General features: G+C 38.0%; 2 protein-coding genes across 3 annotated transcripts in view; one reads left to right on the top strand and one right to left on the bottom strand.

The window, feature by feature from the left end:
* kcnh1a (potassium voltage-gated channel, subfamily H (eag-related), member 1a) overlaps window positions 1-8,401 on the top strand; it is a 70,360-nt gene extending 61,959 nt beyond the window's left edge. For both annotated transcript variants that reach the window (XM_016268872.1, XM_016268865.1), the window contains one exon: window positions 6,868-8,401. In XM_016268872.1, coding sequence (XP_016124358.1) covers window positions 6,868-7,722 — 855 coding nt within the window. In that variant the 3' untranslated portion in view covers window positions 7,723-8,401. The remainder of the gene's footprint in view (window positions 1-6,867) is intronic.
* Window positions 8,402-9,123: 722 nt separating this feature from the next.
* Window positions 9,124-22,001, bottom strand: part of LOC107582836 (protein-cysteine N-palmitoyltransferase HHAT) — a 37,143-nt gene continuing 24,265 nt past the window's right edge. Inside the window, exons 10-12 of the mRNA XM_016268856.1 lie at window positions 18,467-18,668; window positions 18,199-18,343; window positions 9,124-10,482 (exon numbers count right to left, since the gene is read on the bottom strand). Coding sequence (XP_016124342.1) covers window positions 10,412-10,482; window positions 18,199-18,343; window positions 18,467-18,668 — 418 coding nt within the window. The 3' untranslated portion in view covers window positions 9,124-10,411. The remainder of the gene's footprint in view (window positions 10,483-18,198; window positions 18,344-18,466; window positions 18,669-22,001) is intronic.

Raw genomic sequence — 22,001 nt, 5'->3', positions numbered from 1 at the left:
CACGGTTTGTGTGTGTTCACTGCTGTGTGTGTGCACTTTGGATGGGTAAATGCAGAGCACTAATTCCGAGTATGGGTCACCATACTTGGCCACATGTCACGTCACTGACTGTCACTGTGTTTTGATTTCCTCAGTGCCAGTTTTGGCATCCTTCTATGTGAAATCTGAACAAACACACTCACATGATACTAAGACAGTACCATACAGTACATCTGTCCTCTGTCACAGCTGCATAAATAAGTGCTTAAATGGTTCATCCAATTTATTTCTGTGCATGTTTGTGCACTGCAAAATCCTCTTCATCGCAACGCTGCTGTGTCAAGTGTTATTTTAGCTTTGATTAAGGTTACCGTTTATGAAGCTGTAATGGGTAAAACACGCATTCATGCACACAAAACCGTACAAAAGACATTCACACCCTTCAAGATGCATTAACATGCATGCAAAGAGGAATGCGTGGGTTTGCTGCTGTAATTGAATTGCTGTCAAAAGTCACGAGCGGTGAAAGGTCAGACATGTATCACTGGTTTGACACAGCCATTTACTCAATATGTCCCTTCATGACCCTGTGATCTATCTGTGTGTGTTTGGCAGGTGTGAGTGAATCAGTCGTCGCTGAGGGATCAGATTCTCTGAGGTTGTGATGAGTGTGGTAAATCGGATCTTAGATCAGTGACAAAACCAGTCAGTCAGCATGAGGCACACAGTGAAAGCACAAGATACACAGGGGTGGATTCACTAAACAGCAGTATTTCAGCTCAAAAACCTACCTAATTCTGTTTTCCCAGTAAATTAATTCACCCTTTCCGAACATAATTTCAAAACACACAGGCCTATAAATATCAGTAAACTAAAAGTTCTTAGGAAAATACAACAAAGCAGGTACGCAAACATGCTGATTAAAATAAACATCCATTTGAGGTTAATAATAGTTATAATCTATTCAACACAGCACCTCAAAAGTCACTTGGTTTGAATGTGTACGGATCGTTCCAGCTTATTCCTCTGACTCAGACTTTGGCGCATAGTTAAATTAGGCCCTGATTAATTATGGGATGTGAGGCAAGAATATGAGCATGTTATTAATGTTAATGTGTTGCGCGTATATGTCACCGTAATGACTTTTAATGTTTTGAAAGTATCTTATGCTCAACAAGGCCTCATTTATCTGACCACAAATACAGTAAAAACGGTAATATTGTAAAAAATTCTTCTAATTTAAAATAACTGTTTTCTATTTTAATATATTTAACCATGTAATTCATTCCTGAGATGGCAAAGCTGAATTTTCAGCAGCTATTACTCCAGTCTTACATGATCCTTCAGAAATCATTCTAAAGGTGCTAAAGAATTTTTTTTTTTAAATGTTGAAAACAGTTGCTGCTTAATGTTTTTGTAAAAACCGTGACTTATTTGATGAATAGAAAGTTCAAAATAACAGCTTTTATTTTAAATAGAAATCGTTTGTAACAATGTAAAATTCTTTACTGTCACTTTTGATCAATTTAATGCATCCTTGCTAAATACAATTATTAATTTCTTTCAAATAAAATCTTAGTAACCACAATTTTTTGAACAGTAGTGTACAAGTGGAGTGATGTTACTCAAAAGCATCTAAAAAAAATGAAATAAAACATCATTAATTACAAATCACACACTTGACTACATTAAAATAATAGGGATAATCATAAATGACCTAAATACACAATGTGATGTTGTACGTCAAACTTGTGCATCACAACAAACATCCAATTAAATTTAAAGAGCAATCATTGAAATAGAAAGTATGCAGCATATTTAAATGATAAACAATGGCATATTGTCTCAATTTAAGCATGAATTAAACATGAAATTGTACCTTACTGTAGACAGGGTGCAAATGGAGGTTTAGTGATAGGTAAAGAGAAAAGTAAAACAGGACAGTGGGCGGTAGAGGTAGAGAAAGTAAGATAGGTGTGCGTATGCTTTCATTTCAGAGTATTACAGTGTTATGGGAATTTTTTTCTGCTTCGATGTGCATAGTCGGCTTTTTGTTTGAATTATGAAACAGTGCTCCCTCTCGCCCCGCTGTCCCCTCCTTTTTACCGTTCTATCCGCAGACTAACACCTTCAACATCACACACACATTTTGAACACTTTGAGAGCTGCAGAATGAGTTTCCCTGTTTGATGATGATATACTTAGGGGAAGAAAAGCAATAGCAGAATACACAAGAGGGCCGTGTATGTGCGGGAGTGCGAGGGACGCATGGCAACAGAAGGATTCTATCAATACACCATTAGGAATCTCTGTGTGAGCACATAATACCACCCTCCTCGTACACGCAGACACACACACCTTTGTGTAATGCTTCAGCTTTTGTTATGTAATCCTTCTCTGCATGTCTGTCCTTTCTCTGCCTCGTATATCCTTCAAGGGCAAGGGTTTACAAAACACCAGAAACAATGGCAGACCTCTGTTTCTGTCAGCATGAGTACTGACAGGCTCAGTATTCACATTTAAGTACTAAGATTTTTTTGTGGAGTTTGTTGTGATTTAAAGGAATATTTTTTCATATAAATACAATTTAAAGTGTCAGAATATCATTTTGACTCTTCCCTCAGTTTGTGAAAAGAATAAAGTGTCTTTAACCCTCATGTTTTCTTTTCCCTGAAAATGCTAGTTAATGTTAACACATCAATAACAACTACAAAAAAACATGACCTGTCTACAAAAAAAACGCCTATAAATTTCTTGTTATAGCTCAAAATTAATAAGAAATACAAAACCTGTGCTAACTGAAAGAAAACAAGCTGACTAAAAAAATAATCCAATATTTGGTGATATTATAGCATAATGAGAGATTTGCATGCAATTTTTAAAAGACTGGTTATTCACTGAGAACACTAAATTAGGTAAAGGATTTTCATCACAGCACAAGTGATGCATTTACAATTGAAGTATACAGTATAAGGAAGTTTGTACCAGTGGGTTTGTTAAAGCAAAAATATATTAAATATGTATAACTGATTGTGTGTATTGGTGTAATTCCTGAGGATGAGGTTTGCTGCATATAAAGAACTGTATAATTTTATAGTTTTAAATGACTAAATTATTATGATTTTTTTTTTTTACTTTAACAAACTGAGAGATGAGTTAAAATGATTTTGTGGAAATAAAAATCACATCACAGATGTTGTTTGAGCTTAAGTAGTATTTAAAGAGATAATTAATCCAAAAAAGATTATTCTGTCATAATTTACTATGGACAAAAAAATAAATAAACACTTTTTCTAGTGTTACAGATATGGTATGATTGTCTTCGCTAAAGCTGGCTAAACGTGTGTATGGATACCGTGGCTCAGAAATAAGGATGATGGCTATAAGGATGGATTTATTTGCGGATAGTGGAAGGGCCTGTGTGTGTCTGTGTCCAGGATGGGAACGGCTGAATGGGAGGGCAGCGGCCTGGTCATTACTGTCCATCATCTCTGTAAAGCAGAGAGAAACAAGCCCCTTGACGTCATTCAGAAGCGCAATCTACTGAGGCTGTCTATCTGTCTAACTGATTTCTTCAGTTCTCTCGTTCAGCCTGGATTCTCAGAGGGAGTTCAGGCAATATATTTCTCCACCTGCCGCCAAACACGATGCGTTATTTAGAGTTCAATTACAAAGAAACATTACATTCGGATGGAAAGTGGCAATATGACAAATCTGAGCACATTAAAGCCCAAATGAAACAATTTTATGTGAGACATCATGGGGAAATGCCTAATATGCAATATTTCTCCCACTAATACACATCATGTAAGGATCATTTTGTGGTGTCTAAACTCAAGAATGGAAAAGAATGTGATTGTGTAAATTTTTGCCACGGTCGATTTTTGTTCCCACCACTTGATGAAATTGCTTGCAGCTGGATGTATATAATAAAGGGGAACGCTCTCCAGTTGTTTGCGATGCTGGAATTGGTAATTTTTAATGTTTGACTGAGTTTTGTCATTTTGGAAAGTGACAGCGGCAACGTTCCCTCCCACACACAGCTCTCAGACATGTGCTCAACCTCCCTTTAACCGGCTTGCTATCCATTCAAGTCCTGTCCACTCCTGTTATACATTCATTGATGTATTTTAGCTTATTAAAACAAAAAAATTATCAGCATCATTATGAAAATAAAAAATGTAATTGAGATAAAGGTTAAAATAAGAAATTAGGTTGAATTGTAAGATCATTTTTATATAAAGTCACACTGTGAAATATAAAGACAGAATTGGGAGATGTAAAGTCAAACTGGGGATATAAAGTCAGAACTCTGATATATGAAGTCCAAAATGGATAAAGTCAATTTGTAATATATAAAGACAAAATTGTAAGATATAAATTCAAACTTGTGAGGTATAAAGACAAATTGTGAGATATAAAGTCAAATTCAGAGATATGTCAAATTGTAAGATATTACATTAAACTGTAAGATATAAAGTCTAAGATACTGTATAAAGTCAAAACTATAGGTTATAAAGTAAAAATTCTAAGACAACATAAAATTGGGATAAAGTCAAATTGAGAGATATTTAGCCAAACTGTAAGATATAAACTCAAACTGAAATTATGAGATGTAAACTAGTAGGGAGATATAAAGTTGAAAAGTCACAGCAGAGGTAAAAGGCCATGTGTATCACCTGACCACTTGTGATTGGATCACTGTAGACAGATGTTGATAGCAGGTCCTGTGTGTCATTTGTTGAAACAGTGTTTGTGTTTGATGTGTTATGAAAGCAAGAGTCTGTCTCTTGTCTCAGGAAAGGATTTAAACCCCCAAAGCAACGCCTAATACACAACACATACACATACACAACATTTTCAAAACCTTCACAGTATATATGACATTATAGTAATTATATCAAAGTAAATTAAAGTTTTGAAATTGTTCACGGCGCAAAACAAACAAGCTTCCACGGCACTACAGCACTATCATCTCCTACTAGACACGAGAGAAGAGCATGTGTGTGTTGTTCTGTTTCCAGTAATTTTACAGACAGATTGGCGGTACAGATGCTTGGGCACTCTGTCCCTCTTAATGAATATTCAGAACATCAATAAGGATATTAACATATTGAAGATGGAGTCATACAAATGTCCAGCTTGCAATAGTGACAGGAACAAACTGTCTCAGTATGCAGAGGTGTGTACACACACACACACACAGTCTTCTTTTAATAAGCTTTTTTTACCATTGTAATTTGTAACAAAGTTCGTAGTTCGGGAAGAAGGAGGCGGGAACCGGCGAACACTTAAACAAAACTTTAATAATAAAATAAACACAAAACAGTGCAACAGCCCCTCGCGGACGACTGTCGCGCACAAACAGACCCAAAACACAAAATAAAGTCCAGGCCTGGTCCTCTCTCGTCGTTCACTATCGTCACTCCTCCTTTTATCCCTCTGGAGCTCCTCGGTGGGACTCTAGACCAGTGAGTGGTGCAGGTGTCGCTCATTATCAATTACTCCACCGGCCTCGCTCCGTTCCCACGGCTCTCGGCCCCGCCCCCACTCATCACATAATTATTAAACCTTCCCTCTAACCAATCAAAACTGAATGCCAGCATGTGTGTGAGAGAAATACATGCCTTCAATCTCTGACCAAAGTGCAGCATAAAATCGCTCCCGCCAGACCCACACACACTAAGATTTGAGCAGACACTCACACAGCATAGGCTTGACTTTGGGAATCTGCTCAAGAAAGCCTTCAACTCTGAAATATACATGAGCTCCAATAAATAACTTAGACCTTAGAATATCATGCAAAAGTCACGACACCGAACGCAGGGTCTCCAGGACAGTGAGTCTGATCTCTCAATAAACAAGACACATGGAGTGGCTGAAAGTGGTCTAGACCTGCTGAAGTCTATACATAATCTTGCACAGCCAGACCTTGGACTATCAGCATAAAGACAAGTTAATTTTGCAACTGCTCAACGTAAAGTGACATACCACAGTTTATTTGATTTTAATATAATGGTAAAGGGATTGTTCACCAAAACAAAAAATGTCTTTCTGTACTTATGCATTCTGTAGAACAGAAAATAAGATATTTTGAAAAATGTCTCAGTGTTTTTTTTTTTAAATCCATACAATGAAAGTCAGTGGAGTCTGTTTGTTGTTTAGGACCCCATTGACTGGCTGAAAGTGGTCTAGACCTGCTGAAGTCTATACATAATCTTGCACAGCCAGACCTTGGACTATCAGCATAAAGACAAGTTAATTTTGCAACTGCTCAACGTAAAGTGACATACCACAGTTTATTTGATTTTAATATAATGGTAAAGGGATTGTTCACCAAAACAAAAAATGTCTTTCTGTACTTATGCATTCTGTAGAACAGAAAATAAGATATTTTGAAAAATGTCTCAGTGTTTTTTTTTAAAAATCCATACAATGAAAGTCAGTGGAGTCTGTTTGTTGTTTAGGACCCCATTGACTTTCTTTGTGGACTCACTTATGTGGACAAAAACAGTTGAGAAGTGCAATTTAATTAAAATTACACGGTTACTGACAATGCAAAATATAATTTTTTTTAATAATATAGTTCTAATATTTTAGATTCTATTCTATTTAGATCTAATTCTATTAAATTATATATTTTAGAACTGTATTTAATGTAGAGCATTCCTATAGCTCAAATGGTAGAGTATAGTGCTAGCAATGCAAAGATCATGGGCTTGATTCTCAGGGAATGCACAAACTGAAAAATGTATACCTTGAATGCAATGCAAGTTGCTTGGACAAAAGCATCTAAATTCTAGCATAAAATTCTTCTGTTTTGATGTTCTTGTTTAATGGTTGCCTGACTGCATGTATATGTCTAACTAATTCTCTGTGACTTTTCAGCTTGTGTTCAGAAAGATCAGTGACGTGAAGCGTGAGGAAGAGGAGAGGATGAGGAGGAAGAACGAGGCCCCTCTGAATCTCCCCCCTGATCATCCTGTCCGCCGTCTGTTCCAGCGATTCCGCCAGCAGAAGGAAGCCCGTCTTGCCACTGGGCATCCCAATACCGATGACCCTGATCTTGAGAAGGGCCAAATTCACCACGAAGTGATCAGCCAAGATGTAGTTGCCACCACAAGCATCGTCACGGTAACAGAGAGCCCTGCCACGCCTATCCCATCCCACCAGAGCAAAAACCATACCCTGGGTCCATTCGACCAGGCCAAGCTTAGCGCCCCTGCCCCAAACGTCCCTCGGACATCAGAGCCACGTGCACGAGGATGGGCGAGGTTTAGGGAGAGCATGGCAAAGCCAGAAAGCTGGGGAAATGTTCCTAAAGCGGAATCGATGGAGACTCTGCCAGAGCGAAGCGGCTCCGGAAAGATTTCAGAGCCCAGCGGACTGAAGAAGACCGATTCCTGCGACAGTGGCATCACCAAAAGCGACCTCCGGCTGGACGAAGGTGGCGCCTGCACCCCTGTAGACCAAAGCCCGGTCCAGCCCGATGGAAAATCTCCCCCGATCCCACCAATTCCCACTATTCCCGAACACACATTGCACGCCTCGCTCCTGGAACTCCGTACTGAACTTAAAGAGGAGCTGTCTGCACTCGGTAACCGAATGGTTGCCTTGGAGACACAGGTCGCTGAGGTGTTGAGGTTGCTAAGGAGCAGAAAGTCTCCGACCTCTCCCATGTCACTCTTCCAGATCTCACGGCCGACATCACCAGACACGGACAAGGAGGACATGTTCCCATAAAGAACATGAGGTAAGCATTTTTCATCTTGAAAGGGAAACGACTGAGAGACTTACTCTGAGAAAGGATGAAAAAAATGGAACTTCTTGTGCCAGCAAAAAGCATGACAGACACTCTGAGAGAGTGTGTGTGAGAGAGAATGAGTGAGGGAAAGGATTCAATAAGACACTGGAACAAAGAAGAGGATGTCTTATCCCAAGGCAGAGCATCTGCGATACCAAAGTGATGTTGTGTTAGTTGTCAAGCAGACACTAACTGTTGAATTGCTCCCTGTTTTCGTCCTGCGAGGCTGACAGTGAGAGCTTTTGATTCAGGGCCCACTCTGACTGATGGTTGTCATGGCAATGCACCGTCCCCAACTGCAAATGTGGGCCCTTCAAGATCCCACTCATGTAGCAAGTCTTCCCCTCTCTCTTTCACTCTCTCTCACACACACATACCGTTTGTGCTCTGCAGTCTTTCTGGTATAGGGATCTATTGCGCTCCATCCTGCTAGTTAACTCGCCGCCGAACACGAGCCTTTATCAGGAATCGCAGAGCTAAGCGTCTTAACCAAATACATGGTGGTGTGGAGATAAGTTGCTTGACAAAAGACTGGTGAAGCTATGGAACTATGGAAACCCCAGGCAGCTTCGGTGAATTACTTTAGACAAACGCGTTTGTACAATGACAAATCACTACTATCCCAAGAGTTGTACACGTTCCTGGAGAAACTAATGAGCTCTACAGAGGTTTTGAAGTGTAACAGCTGTTAAGGCCCTTTGCCATGACTTGCGTCAATGCACATCTCAACAGAATTGAAAATAAAATCAAACAACAATGGCATCGTACAGTTTTAGGGATGCACAATATATCGGAACTATATCGGTTTACAGATTTATTGGATATATATATCAGCCAATATTGAATATTTAATTGTACAGTACATGCTCATTTCCGCTATTTTCACATTTAGACTACATCTGCCATCATCTAACACTCACTGATAGTTAATATTTAAAAACATTCATCATTTAACAAGACTGTTAAATTATCTTAAATTGTGTAGCAAATTTCGAAATTAATATCTATTTTTCATACTGTACATTATATATTATTGTGATGCCTAAATGAACTTTTAGCATTTAAAATGATTGATTTTAGCTTTTATTGTTTTATTTTTAATTAATTTAGAAAAAATAGTATAGAATTTTAATATTGGTCATTGTCAGTTATCAGTCATAACATAAATATTAAATACTGGCCATTCAGTATCCATCAGAATATTAATATTTGTACATCCCTATATATTTTTTCCCCCTACACCAAAAATATTTTGAGGCTGGTCCAAAGTGCAAATAAACAACTGAAAATCAGGATTTTAATTACTACAGTCACCATATCAAGTGTTACAATTTCTCCCATTTATAATTTACAAGTGGTCCATCTCCTCTCATATGTCTATGAATATGTCTCTGACATTGTGTGAATTGGTTATAACTTTGTGTTACAGCGTGTGGCCTGTGGACAATGTGCATCAGAGCTGTAGCATGATGTTCAATTGGTAGATGTTGATGCAAGTCATGTGAAAGGATCTTCTCCTCTGATCTACAACAGGCATCTTCAAACAAGTTCACTTGTTGGAGTGACTTCTTGGATTGTAGTGCCCATGTTTTATAAAATAACAATGGAAGAACTAGTGAAATGAAAGCATGCATGTTGTTTCTATAACAACGATTAGGTCTTCCAGAAAGCACACAAACATATTACCATGGGTGCACTATTATTCAGATATCTAGTGCATTGTAGTTTTGTTTTACAAAATGAATTGATGGATGTAATCAATATACATGATTTGTCACAACACCACAGTACATCATAACACAGTTATGAGGAACTTTCAGCATTACAACAAACATCTAAAAACAAAGAAACTCAGGAATGAAGAGGGGTGATGGTTTGAGAGAGCTCACTCCGACCCCTTTCCTGATGATTTTACATATTGAATACTAAAAATGTGGCATTATATCATCACCAGGTATAATGTCTACACAAATTCTTATCTTTTCATTGTTCAATAGGAGAGACTGGGGCTTGTTGTCAAGAGCCTAAAATAGTTTTTATTTTATTTTAATTTCCACTCCGACAACATGTTCAATGTACTGAATCTTTTTTCCTGTTTTTTTTGTAACCAAGACTGTAAGGTATGTCTATAGAGAAATTGCCTTGTAAAAATAAAACATCCTTGAGAAATATTCACTAAAGCTGTGGCAGCTAGTCCCAGTCTCCCCTATTATTATATTAAATAGAGCTCCTAATGCAAGTTTGGGAGGAGCCTGTTTAGTTAATCCGTTAATCACATGGCTAAGATATAAATAGCTGTTTATTTTGCTCTTTTTTCCAGCGTCCCTCCCCCATATCAACTCCACCTTGATTTCCATAATGAGATCCAGGGGGGAACACAGAGATTGAGTCTCATGCATTAGCCTCTCTATTCAGAACACCACCACCAAACCTGATGATCTTTTTCTACGTCATAGAATATGTGAACTTGTATTTATATTTTCTGAAATGATGCTTAATAATTCAGGTTTTCTCATCGGTATTTCAGAAAGAGAACGAGTGCCCAAACTCAGATAAGCATGTAGAGAATTGTTGTTATGAACATACTGTGAGCGGTTAATGGACATGTTAGCATGCTGTGTGATGTTCTCAGGTTAGAGAGGTCATTATCAGGTCCACAGGAGATGTGCTGAGGTCAGTATCACCTGCTTCTCCACTACCTGAGAGCAGAGAGAGGGAAACATGACTCGGATGAATGACGTAAAACCAAAACGCGACCAAGGTCATATCAGACATCATATCATACATTTAATATAAACCTCTTATGTGAGAAAAATAGATTTTGTTGGAGAAAGAAAGAAGAGAAGCTCCAAACTCTATGTTCTAACTACATTAAGATTTATTTATGTTACAACAAAGATACATTTTGTACAGTATGAAGATTTTGTATGGCAAAAACATCCTAGATTCTTCAAAATATATAAACATATATATATATATTTGCCCTTGAGAGATAATTATCTCATTCCATCAGCAGGACACCAGAGAAACAATATTAAATGGTTGTTTTATGCTTCAGAGCATGTTTTACAATAACGACATCTTAATTAGCTTTAATATTATGGGTCATTTGCTTATACTCCAAACACTGAGCAGAAATTAGAAAAGGGTTAGCGTTTGTACCCTGTGCAATCCAGAAATGATTTTAAATAAGACATATGAATGTTACAGTAATACTAATAACATACTGAAATGCAAATCCATGTAAACTGGAATGTAAAGCATCAGCCTGAGCTGATTCTGAAGCAATAATCATTACTGCTGTATTTCACACAGATTACTCCTGCCACGCTTCTCTAGCCCAGATGTAACATTTAACCTGAACCACATGATGTTATCAACATAATATAACAAACAAACACAGCCCTGATGTCACTGCATGCCTCTGCAGCACAGCAATAAGAGTCATAATATTCAGAGAATGCACTTTTTCGTCGTGAGAGAGAATGAGAATGAGGATTGTACAGAGTTAATTCCTTTAAGGAGAAATGCGCAGCCCTTAGACACTAGCATGGTTTACTTGCGGAGATTAGTTACAATCTGATCGTGACTGATTTGATCAAATACGCCAACAGCATGGCTTGATTTGCACTTAAAATAAGGTTAAGACATGCATGGTAAATACAAAGGAAAATTGAATAAATTACCATTAAAAAGAAAGTCCTCCTCTACTGCACGAGTATTTAATCTCTTGCCTCTTACCCCATAGAGCTAATGGATTCACTCTTTGTAGCAGACTCTTGACTCTGACTCTTGGTGAGTGAGTTCAAATTTGCATTTATAGGGGGAAATGAATCCTCACAGATCTTAGACTCTCTTTAGGGTGTTTGTGTAGTTTTTCAGACTTGAGAACCAAAGTACAGTGTCTCAACAACACAACAGGCCACTACATGATTGAAGACTATAGACCAGTCCATGACAAAATGAGTAAATACCCTGAAAATGAGTAAATTCCCCATTTGATACCAAAATTAAAAGAAAAAAATATATTTTGTATAATGTAAATGAAGCAATTTTTTTGAAAAAATTTACCATGATATTAAAACAAAATATCAATTAATGTAATTAAATATAAATCTTAAATTTAATTTGAAATATTATCAAATATTAATATTCATTCTTGCATTACAAGATTGAATTAATAACCGTATTACAATAAAATACAGTTATTAATTGAATACAAATTGATATTGCATTACAGTAAAAATTACAAATTTAATTAAGTACAATAAAAACTATGAATTTTAACAATTTATAAAAAAATAAAAAAAATACTTTTCTTGCATTAGAGCACTGAGAATTTAACATAAAATGATAACATAAAAATACAAAACATGAACATAAGCACATATTTTATTTATGCAATATATATATATATATATATATTTTTAATTTGGAGTAAAATAAATACTGAACATGTTCAGGACAGATGCTGTGAGATTCATCCAAACATGCTATTGCGCCGCGCGCACGCACGCACGCACGCACGCACGCACGCACGCACGCACGCACGCACACACACACACACACACACACAATGAAATGGCAATATTTGTATGGTAATGCATATTTGCAGTTTTATCTTGCCAATAAAGCACACTAAAATTGAAATAGAGAGAGATTTTTGTGAAGGGATTATGAATGATTAATCTGATGCTGATAAAGGTACGCAGCAGAGATAAAGCTCTTTAAAGAAAAATCTCCCTACCACTGAAACACACACATGTCTTACCGCTCTCTAATAAAGGAGAAACTCCAGGCTAGAAGATCACTGATCTAATTAACCACATAGAGTAGCTTGAGCTGTTAGTAAGAAGATAGAAGTAGATAGACACAAGAAGAAAGACAAGAAAAAATGAGACAAGGTGGAGAGATCAGGGACAAAATGAATGAGAAGATGAAAATCTACACAGATGGAGGGACGAGGGAGAGAGAGAGAGCAATGGTCAGGCTGTATCAGTGTTCAGACAAACTCATAAATAAAGCAGCGACAGGATTCACCATCAAGCACACACCTGGAGCACTCACACCATTTCATTTCCACACACACACACACACACACACACACACACGCTCCTACACACACACACACACACACACACTCACCACACAAAATATAACATCTCCCCATTCACACCTGAGACCTTGTAACACTAATGAGTCACATGACACCAGCGGTTTAGACATTAATGGCTGTGTGTGGAGTTATTTTGAGGGGACAGCAAATTTACACTGTTATACAAGCTGTACACTCACTACTTTACATTGTAGCAAAGTGTCATTTCTTCAGTGTTGTCACATGAAAAGATATAATAAAATATTTACAAAAATGTGAGGGGTGTACTCACTTCTGTGAGATACTTGTGTATATGTATATATACTGTATATAGTGCCTTGCGAAAGTATTCATACTCCTTCATTTTTTTAAATAATTTGTTATGTATAAGCACCTTTACAGTCTCAAGTCTTTTTTTTTGTTTGATGCGACAAGCTTTGCTCATCAGCATTTTGCAATTATCTGCCATTCTTCACCTCACTTGTTCACCTCTCGAGCTCTGTCAGGTTGGATGGGGGCAGATGCACATTTTCAGGTTTCTCCAGAAATATTTGATTGGGTTCAATCCCAGGCTCTGGCAGGGCCACTCAAGGACATTCACAGAGTTGTCTATAAGCCAACTCTTGCTGTATGCATAGGTCCATTGTCCTGTTGGAAGGTAAACCTTCTGCCCAGTCTGAGGTTCTGAATGCTCTGGACTGGGTTTTCATTAAGGCTATCTCAATATTTTGCTGCACTGAGCGTTTCTTCTACTCTAATGAGTCCCTCAGTTCCTGTTGCTGAAAAACAGCCCCACAGCGTGAGGCTGCTACCAGCACACTTTACTTTTGGGATGGTACTCTGCAGGTGATGAGCGGAGCTGGTTTCTTTCAAACATGATGCTTAGAACTGAGGTTCATCAGACCAGAGAATCCTGTTTCACAGAGTCTGAGGGTCCTTAAGGTGCTTTTTTGTAAATGTAAAATTGTGTTTTCATGTGTCTTAACTGAAGAGAGTATTGAGTTTGGCCACACCGCCATAAAGACTGGATTGGTGGAGTGTTGCAGCAATGTTTGTCCTTCTGTAGATTTCTCCTATATCCACATATGATCTTGGTTACCATACTAACCAAAGCCCTTCTCCATCAATTTCTCAGTTTGGCCAGGAGGCCAGCTCTAGGAAGAGTCCTGGTGGTTTCAAACTTCTTCCATTAAGGGTAACAATGAAGCAGAATTTTTTTCTGAACTCCTCCCCAGAGGTTAAATTCATTAAATTCATCAAACCGATTAAATTCATACTTTTCAAACTGTTTTTAGATTACTGTTTACTGAAATGTAAACCTTTAAATCGTCATGTAAACCAGACATATAAACTAGACAATTATTGCAAATTTGACTTACAAAACTGACTTAAGGGAGCAAATTAAATGTAACTAAAGTAGGATATGGTTCCTGTAATAAACGGAGAATGAAATGAATGAATGAATAACTTGAGGGTCCTGTGAGTCTCTGTGCCCAGCAGGTCTCTCTCTGAGCTTTACTATACCCCGCAGCTCCTGAGCGGCACAAACCCTTTCCGTCAGCATCTGACTGACAGCTGCTGTAGGGGGTGGGTGTGATCAGCACGGCTACCTTTCAGAGATGTCAAGAACGAATGTTAAGACTCTGTGGTGTTTATGGTACCCGGTGGCACATGGATGAATAGCAGCTAGAAACTTCCAGACAGACATTCACTGCCTTTATTTTTCCAAAAGACCTTCACACCACTCTCTCTCTCTATAACTCTTCACAGATAAATGCCCAGATGCCCACTGGTGCTTCATTTGACATTAAATGCTGCTTAGCAGCTACCAGCAAGATCCTAAAGCAGTTTGTGAAGACTTTTTTTGATTAGTGACCAAGAAATAGTGAAGAATCTTGAATATGTATTATATGTAATATGATAATTTCTCTTAATTTTATGTTATAACATTTCTTGGTTTTAATTTGATCAAAATTCTACAACTGTTTATTAAGTTTGATTTTGAATCACAAATTTTTCAATGTTCAGAATTTTATACCCCAATCTATATTGAAAAAGCATAATAATAATTCATAAATCCTACAAACAATCTTACGAAATAATTTGCAACATCTCATATGCACCACAAAACAGTGACTCAGTTCTTCTCCAACACAAAATGTGTTCTGAGCTCTTCAGAATGAATATCTTCTTCTGACACCACTCCAGTGACAATGGCGTTGATAAACGCGAGATCTCTGGCAAATAAAACTTTTATTTTGAACGATCTCTTTGCCTCTCACGAACTTGATTTTTTATTTGTTACTGAGACTTGGCTTAACGCTGGCAACACGTCTTCACTCTCTGAACTCTCTTCTGCTGGTTGCAGTTTTTTCAGTACCCCTAGGTTGGCCGGGGTGGGGGTCTTGCAGTTGTTTTTAAAGAAAAGTTTAAATGTAGACTTTTACCCTCGGACTCTTTTTGTTCGTTTGAATCTCAGCTAATTACATTGAATTCTTTTAAGTTTGTTCTATGTGTTTTAATTTATAGACCCCCAAACTCTCATGGGGATTTTATACAAGAATTCTCTGATCTGTTATCTGCAATCGTCCCCTCTTTTGACAAAATTTTAATTTTGGGGGATTTCAATATACATGTGTATTGCCCGTCAAAGCCCTTGGTCAGAGATTTTTTAAATTTATTAGAGTCATTTGATCTTTTACAGTGTGTTTTTGGTCCAACTCATGAGCATGGTCATACTCTTGATCTTGTTTTGAATTTCCTCCATTTGTACACAATCTGTCTGACCGTGGATTGGGGGAGTCAAAACACTTTAGAGATGTTTTTGCAACCTTTTCTAGCCTGATGTGAGCAACACCAACTCTTTTTCTGAGGTTCTCAGAGATCTCCTTTGTTCATGCCATGATACACTTTCACAAACATGATCAGACTTTGATAGATCCCTGTTCTTTAAATAAAACAAGGCACACACTGACACCTGATAGTCATCTCACCGATTGAAAACAACTCTGAAAAACAGATGGACTCTAATTTCACCTTCAAATTAACTGCCAATCCTACAGATTCACATACTTTTGCCACTCACAGATATGTAATATTGTATAATTTTCCTGAATAAATAAATAAATGACAAAGAACATATTTTTGTCTCACTTGTTTGTTTGGGCTCTCTTTGTCTACTTTCACGATTTGTGTGAAATTTTGATAATGTTTTGTGCCATATTTATGCAGAAATACAGAGAATTCTAAAGGGTTCACAAACTTTCAAGCGGCATGGTATATATATATATATATATATATATATATATACTGAAATGTAAGACAACCTTCTTAAAATCATGTAAACTAAAAATAAAAAATAAAAAATTGCAAGTTTGACAAACAAAACTGACTTAAGGGAGCTAATTAAATGTAACTAAAGTAGTATGATCTGGTTCCTATATTAAACAGAGAATGAAATGAATAAATGACTGAATAAGTTCAGGGTCCTGTGAGTCTCTGTGCCCAGCAGGTCTCTCTCTGAGCTTTTCTGTACCCTGCAGCTCCTCCTGCCTCTAACTGAGTGGCACAAAACATTTCCGTCAGCATCTGACTGACAGCTGCTGTAGGGGGTGGGTGTGATCAGCACGGCTACCTTTCAGAGATGTCAAGAACGAATGTTAAGACTCTGTGGTGTTTATGGTACCCGGTGGCACATGGATGAATAGCAGCTAGAAACTTCCAGACAGACATTCACTGCCTTTATTTTTCCAAAAGACCTTCACACCACTCTCTCTCTCTATAACTCTTCACAGATAAATGCCCAGATGCCCACTGGTGCTTCATTTGACATTAAATGCTGCTTAGCAGCTACCAGCAAGATCCTAAAGCAGTTTGTGAAGACTTTTTTTGATTAGTGACCAAGAAATAGTGAAGAATCTTGAATATGTATTATATGTAATATGATAATTTCTCTTAATTTTATGTTATAACATTTCTTGGTTTTAATTTGATCAAAATTCTACAACTGTTTATTAAGTTTGATTTTGAATCACAAATTTTTCAATGTTCAGAATTTTATACCCCAATCTATATTGAAAAAGCATAATAATAATTCATAAATCCTACAAACAATCTTACGAAATAATTTGCAACATCTCATATGCACCACAAAACAGTGACTCAGTTCTTCTCCAACACAAAATGTGTTCTGAGCTCTTCAGAATGAATATCTTCTTCTGACACCACTCCAGTGACAATGGCGTTGATAAACGCGAGATCTCTGGCAAATAAAACTTTTATTTTGAACGATCTCTTTGCCTCTCACGAACTTGATTTTTTATTTGTTACTGAGACTTGGCTTAACGCTGGCAACACGTCTTCACTCTCTGAACTCTCTTCTGCTGGTTGCAGTTTTTTCAGTACCCCTAGGTTGGCCGGGGTGGGGGTCTTGCAGTTGTTTTTAAAGAAAAGTTTAAATGTAGACTTTTACCCTCGGACTCTTTTTGTTCGTTTGAATCTCAGCTAATTACATTGAATTCTTTTAAGTTTGTTCTATGTGTTTTAATTTATAGACCCCCAAACTCTCATGGGGATTTTATACAAGAATTCTCTGATCTGTTATCTGCAATCGTCCCCTCTTTTGACAAAATTTTAATTTTGGGGGATTTCAATATACATGTGTATTGCTCTTTTACAGTGTCCAACTCATGAGCATGGTAATACTCTTGATCTTGTTTTATCTTTGGGGTTTTCTGTTGGTAATCTGAAGATTGTTGATACCATTTTTTCTGATCATAAGACTGTTCTTTTTAGCTCTAATTTTCCATGTGATGTCTTAAGTAATGTTTCTGTTCCTGTCGCATCTCATGTACTCACTCCTTACACAGCTAGTAGTTTTTCAGCAGCTTTTGATGTTTCCCCTTTACTTACTTTGTTTGAATCTCCCTGTAGTGCAAAGTACTACTTAAAGTACTTGCAGATAACATAATATTAATGAAATAAAAAATTATTAAGTGCAATTAAGTGTCACTTTCATGACTTTTGAAAAGTGTTAAAGAGTTTAAGAGTTTCACTGCAGAGGATGCAATGCTACATTTCTCCAGATTTATTCAATTGAACAAACAAACTCGTCTACATCTTTGATGGCCTAATGGTGAGCAAGTTTTCAGCAAATCGTTCAGAAATTAAGTGTCTGAAAACATTACATTCAATTCACACCTAAGAATATTTTTTAAAAGTATAATATTTCCATAATAAGTACTGTTTTTTTAAAGTATGCTAAAATGTACTTATTTTTCACAAGGGTATGTAAGAAAGTCCATACATGTAAATGACCCACCTTGGATAAACAGCCTCTTCCAGAAGATTCTACCCACATGGATCCCGCCCAGAAAAAGCAGATTGGACAGAATCAGAAAAGCAGTGGAGAGGGCAGAGATAAGTGCTAGGCCACGCCTCTTCATCCGAGGTGACAGACACCGCACCTAACATGAGATCAAAAGAGATTGTTATTATTCATGACGTGTCATGTGGGATTTATTAGTGACCTTACATTGAACTTTATTTAATGCTGATAACTTGAGAGGAGAGGGTTTGTGTAAACTCACAATAACGTGATGAAGAGGACGAGAGGAGAAGAGGAGTGCGAGAACGTTCTCCACCAACACTCCAATCCAGTTCAGCAAGGCCCAATACTGAAGGTAGTCATGGCAACCATGCCAGAAACACACAAACCCAAATGCAAGCGCCGTGGAGACGAGCTTCCGGAACACACCATGACGAGAGCCACCCAATGGCACATATATGTACCTAAAAACATACAAACACACATGCTCAGCAAAAAAAAAAAAGAACTAATGAACAATAATATGTGGAAAACAAGAGTTGCTGTTTTCTTTTAAAGGTAGGGTAAGCGATTTTTCAAAAATGCTTTAAAAATCCGATTCGGGCCGAATAGCAAAACAAACTTGTAGCCAATCAGCAGTAAGGGGCGTGTCTACTCATGATGTGGAGGAGAGAGCGTTCAGTGCACAGGACGGACATTAGCGGGGCCGAGCGACAGAAAGATAGAGATGGCTGATAAAAAACAAAAGAAGAAAACGTCTGTGGAACAAACGAAGGCTTAAGGCAATAAGGCAAGAAGTAGGACCCATGTAAATATCGAATCAGCTTTCCAGCGCTGGAGAGAACTCAAGGAGCGGAAGGCCTGCGATCGGACGCCAAGTTTGCTTTGTTTCTTCTCGTTAGGTGAGTAACACCATGTCTGCGCCGCAACAGCTAAAGTCGGTCTAGTACACTGGCCGCGACAAAGCGAACGTTGAAAATCATTTGAAATGTATGTCAATACATCATAAATCGAACGCAGCAGTAGTTTTCTGTCGGTCGGTCTAGTACACTGGCCCAGTGTAGACCATAGATATGTATATATATGGTGTAGACAGCATCACTGATTATGAGTTCTATAGTATTTTGTCGCGCCGCACCACTCGCGTCCGGTGTAGACACGGTGTAACATTGGTTTTGCTTTGTTTCACAGAACTAATCGTTGCCTAGGTTGCGTACGTATGTGTGGGGCGGAGCTATCAAAACAGGGGCGAGACCCTTTTGGGGTAGGGGCATGTTTGTTTTGGTGATTTCAAATGTCAACATTGGCTACCAGAAATCGCTTACCCTACCTTTAAGCCTAATGTGACAATTAACAATTAAATTGTTTTAATATTGAGATAATATTTTACATCATTCCAAACAAACTTTTTACATTTTTACAATTGCATTAAGACATTGTTTATTAAGCCATTTCTATCATGTGGACCATGACTGTCTGTTAGTTAAATGTGTGAAAAAGAGAAAAAAGTGTCTTCAGACGACATACTGTCTGTAAAACGGCCACAGCAGAGAGAAAGAATTCTCAACTAAACCCGATCTCTCTCTACGGCAGTATGGTAGTTTCCATTTCAGGGCTGAGAGAGCACCAATCTGTTCTAATGAGGCTGTTGGGATAGTGGAGGACTTGACACATCTGTGTGTGTGAGGGAGATAGTGAAGAGGATAAGATTAGCCCCTGACCACAGCTCCAGCTGACAGCGTGTGTAGAGGTCAAGAAAAGAAGATCAACTGGGCTTTATTTTATCACACTTAAATCTCTGCTCTTCTATTTTTATTCTTTAACATTCATGTGTCTGTTTCTCCCCTATAGGATGCCTAATAGGATTGATGGGTTTTTGTGGATTCATTGATATGCTGACTGGTCTTACTGATGGTTTATTGATAGGGTTCATTAGGGCGCGATGTCATTTAATCAGAAAGAAACAAAATTACGCTCTAAAAAATGTTCTAAACACCAGTAAAATGATCTAAACATCCTTAAAACAAGACAAGCTTACTGTACTTGAAAAATGTTGTCAAAGAATTTTTATTATTTCCCCCACTTTTTTTAACATGTACACTTTTAATTCAGCTATGAGGTCACACCGTGATGCAACAATTTTCTATTGGTTACACTTCATGTGATATTAATTCGCTGGTTAAATTTCGCCAAACTTGAACTTTGGAACACAGCGAAATGTGAAACATGTGCATTTGTACAAGTAGAAGTCAATGGAACAGAAAGTGTAGTATGACCGCCCCTTTAGACTTGTTGACAAAACTAAAAACTAGAGTGTGAAGGCAAATGTGTCTCTGAGTTTGTACTTATTTCCCAATACATGTATATAACCCATCACTCTAAAAGCTCAAAAACCTGTGAATATCTGACAGTTAAAATCTTAAATCATCTGTTAGTCATATATCAATATAATATTTTTTTAAAGTTTTGACATCATGCAACTGATTAGACTTGTCAGTAGGGTTGGATTGATACCAAAATATGAATTTGGTGTGATAGCTGCCTTTGGCACCTCGGCATTTTGACTAAATAAATACCTTGGACGACACCTAAACAGCAACGAGTGACTGATGAAATGAAACTTACAATTAATATTATGTGTATGCTTATATATATATATATATATACAGTGGGTACGGAAAGTATTCAGACCCCCTTAAATTTTTCACTCTTTGTTATATTGCAGCCATTTGCTAAAATCATTTAAGTTCATTTTTTTTCCTCATTAATGTACACACAGCACCCCATATTGACAGAAAAACACAGAATTGTTGACATTTTTGCAGATTTATTAAAAAAGAAAAACTGAAATATCACATGGTCCTAAGTATTCAGACCCTTTGCTCAGTATTTAGTAGAAGCACCCTTTTGATCAAATACAGCCATGAGTCTTTTTGGGAAAGAGGCAACAAGTTTTTCACACCTGGATTTGAGGATCCTCTGCCATTCCTCCTTGCAGAGCCTCTCCAGTTCTGTCAGGTTGGATAGTAAACGTTGGTGGACAGCCATTTTTAGGTCTCTCCAGAGATGCTCAATTGGGTTTAAGTCAGGGCTCTGGCTGGGCCATTCAAGAACAGTCACAGAGTTGTTGTGAAGCCACTCCTTCATTATTTTAGCTGTGTGCTTAGGGTCATTGTCTTGTTGGAAGATAAACCTTCGGCCCAGTCTGAGGTCCTGAGCACTCGAGAAGGTTTTCGTCCAGGATATCCCTGTACTTGGCCACATTCATCTTTCCCTCGATTGCAACCAGTCGTCCTGTCCCTGCAGCTGAAAAACACCCCCACAGCATGATGCTGCCACCACCATGCTTCACTGTTGGGACTGTATTGGACAGGTGATGAGCAGTGCCTGGTTTTCTCCACACATACCGCTTAGAATTAAGGCCAAAAAGTTCTATCTGGGTCTCATCAGACCAGAGAATCTTATTCAGGTGTTTTTTAGCAAACTCCATGCAGGCTTTCATGTGTCTTGCACTGAGGAGAGGCTTCCGTCGGGCCACTCTGCCATAAAGCCCCGACTGGTGGAGGGCTGCAGTGATGGTTGACTTTCTACAACTTTCTCCCATCTCCCAACTGCATCTCTGGAGCTCAGCCACAGTGATCTTTGGGTTCTTCTTTACCTCTCTCACCAAGGCTCTTCCCCCCCGATAGCTCAGTTTGGCCGGACGGCCAGCTCTAGGAAGGGTTCTGATCGTCCCAAACGTCTTCCATTTAAGGAATGGAGGCCACTGTGCTCTTCGGAACCTTAAGTGCAGCAGA

This window comes from Sinocyclocheilus grahami, unplaced genomic scaffold (assembly GCF_001515645.1).
Source record: "Sinocyclocheilus grahami isolate Dianchi unplaced genomic scaffold, SAMN03320097.WGS_v1.1 scaffold4.1, whole genome shotgun sequence".
In the NCBI taxonomy this organism is placed as follows: Eukaryota; Metazoa; Chordata; class Actinopteri; order Cypriniformes; family Cyprinidae; genus Sinocyclocheilus; species Sinocyclocheilus grahami.
Note: the sequence above shows the minus strand (reverse complement) of the source record. Positions and strands in the feature narration are given on the sequence as shown.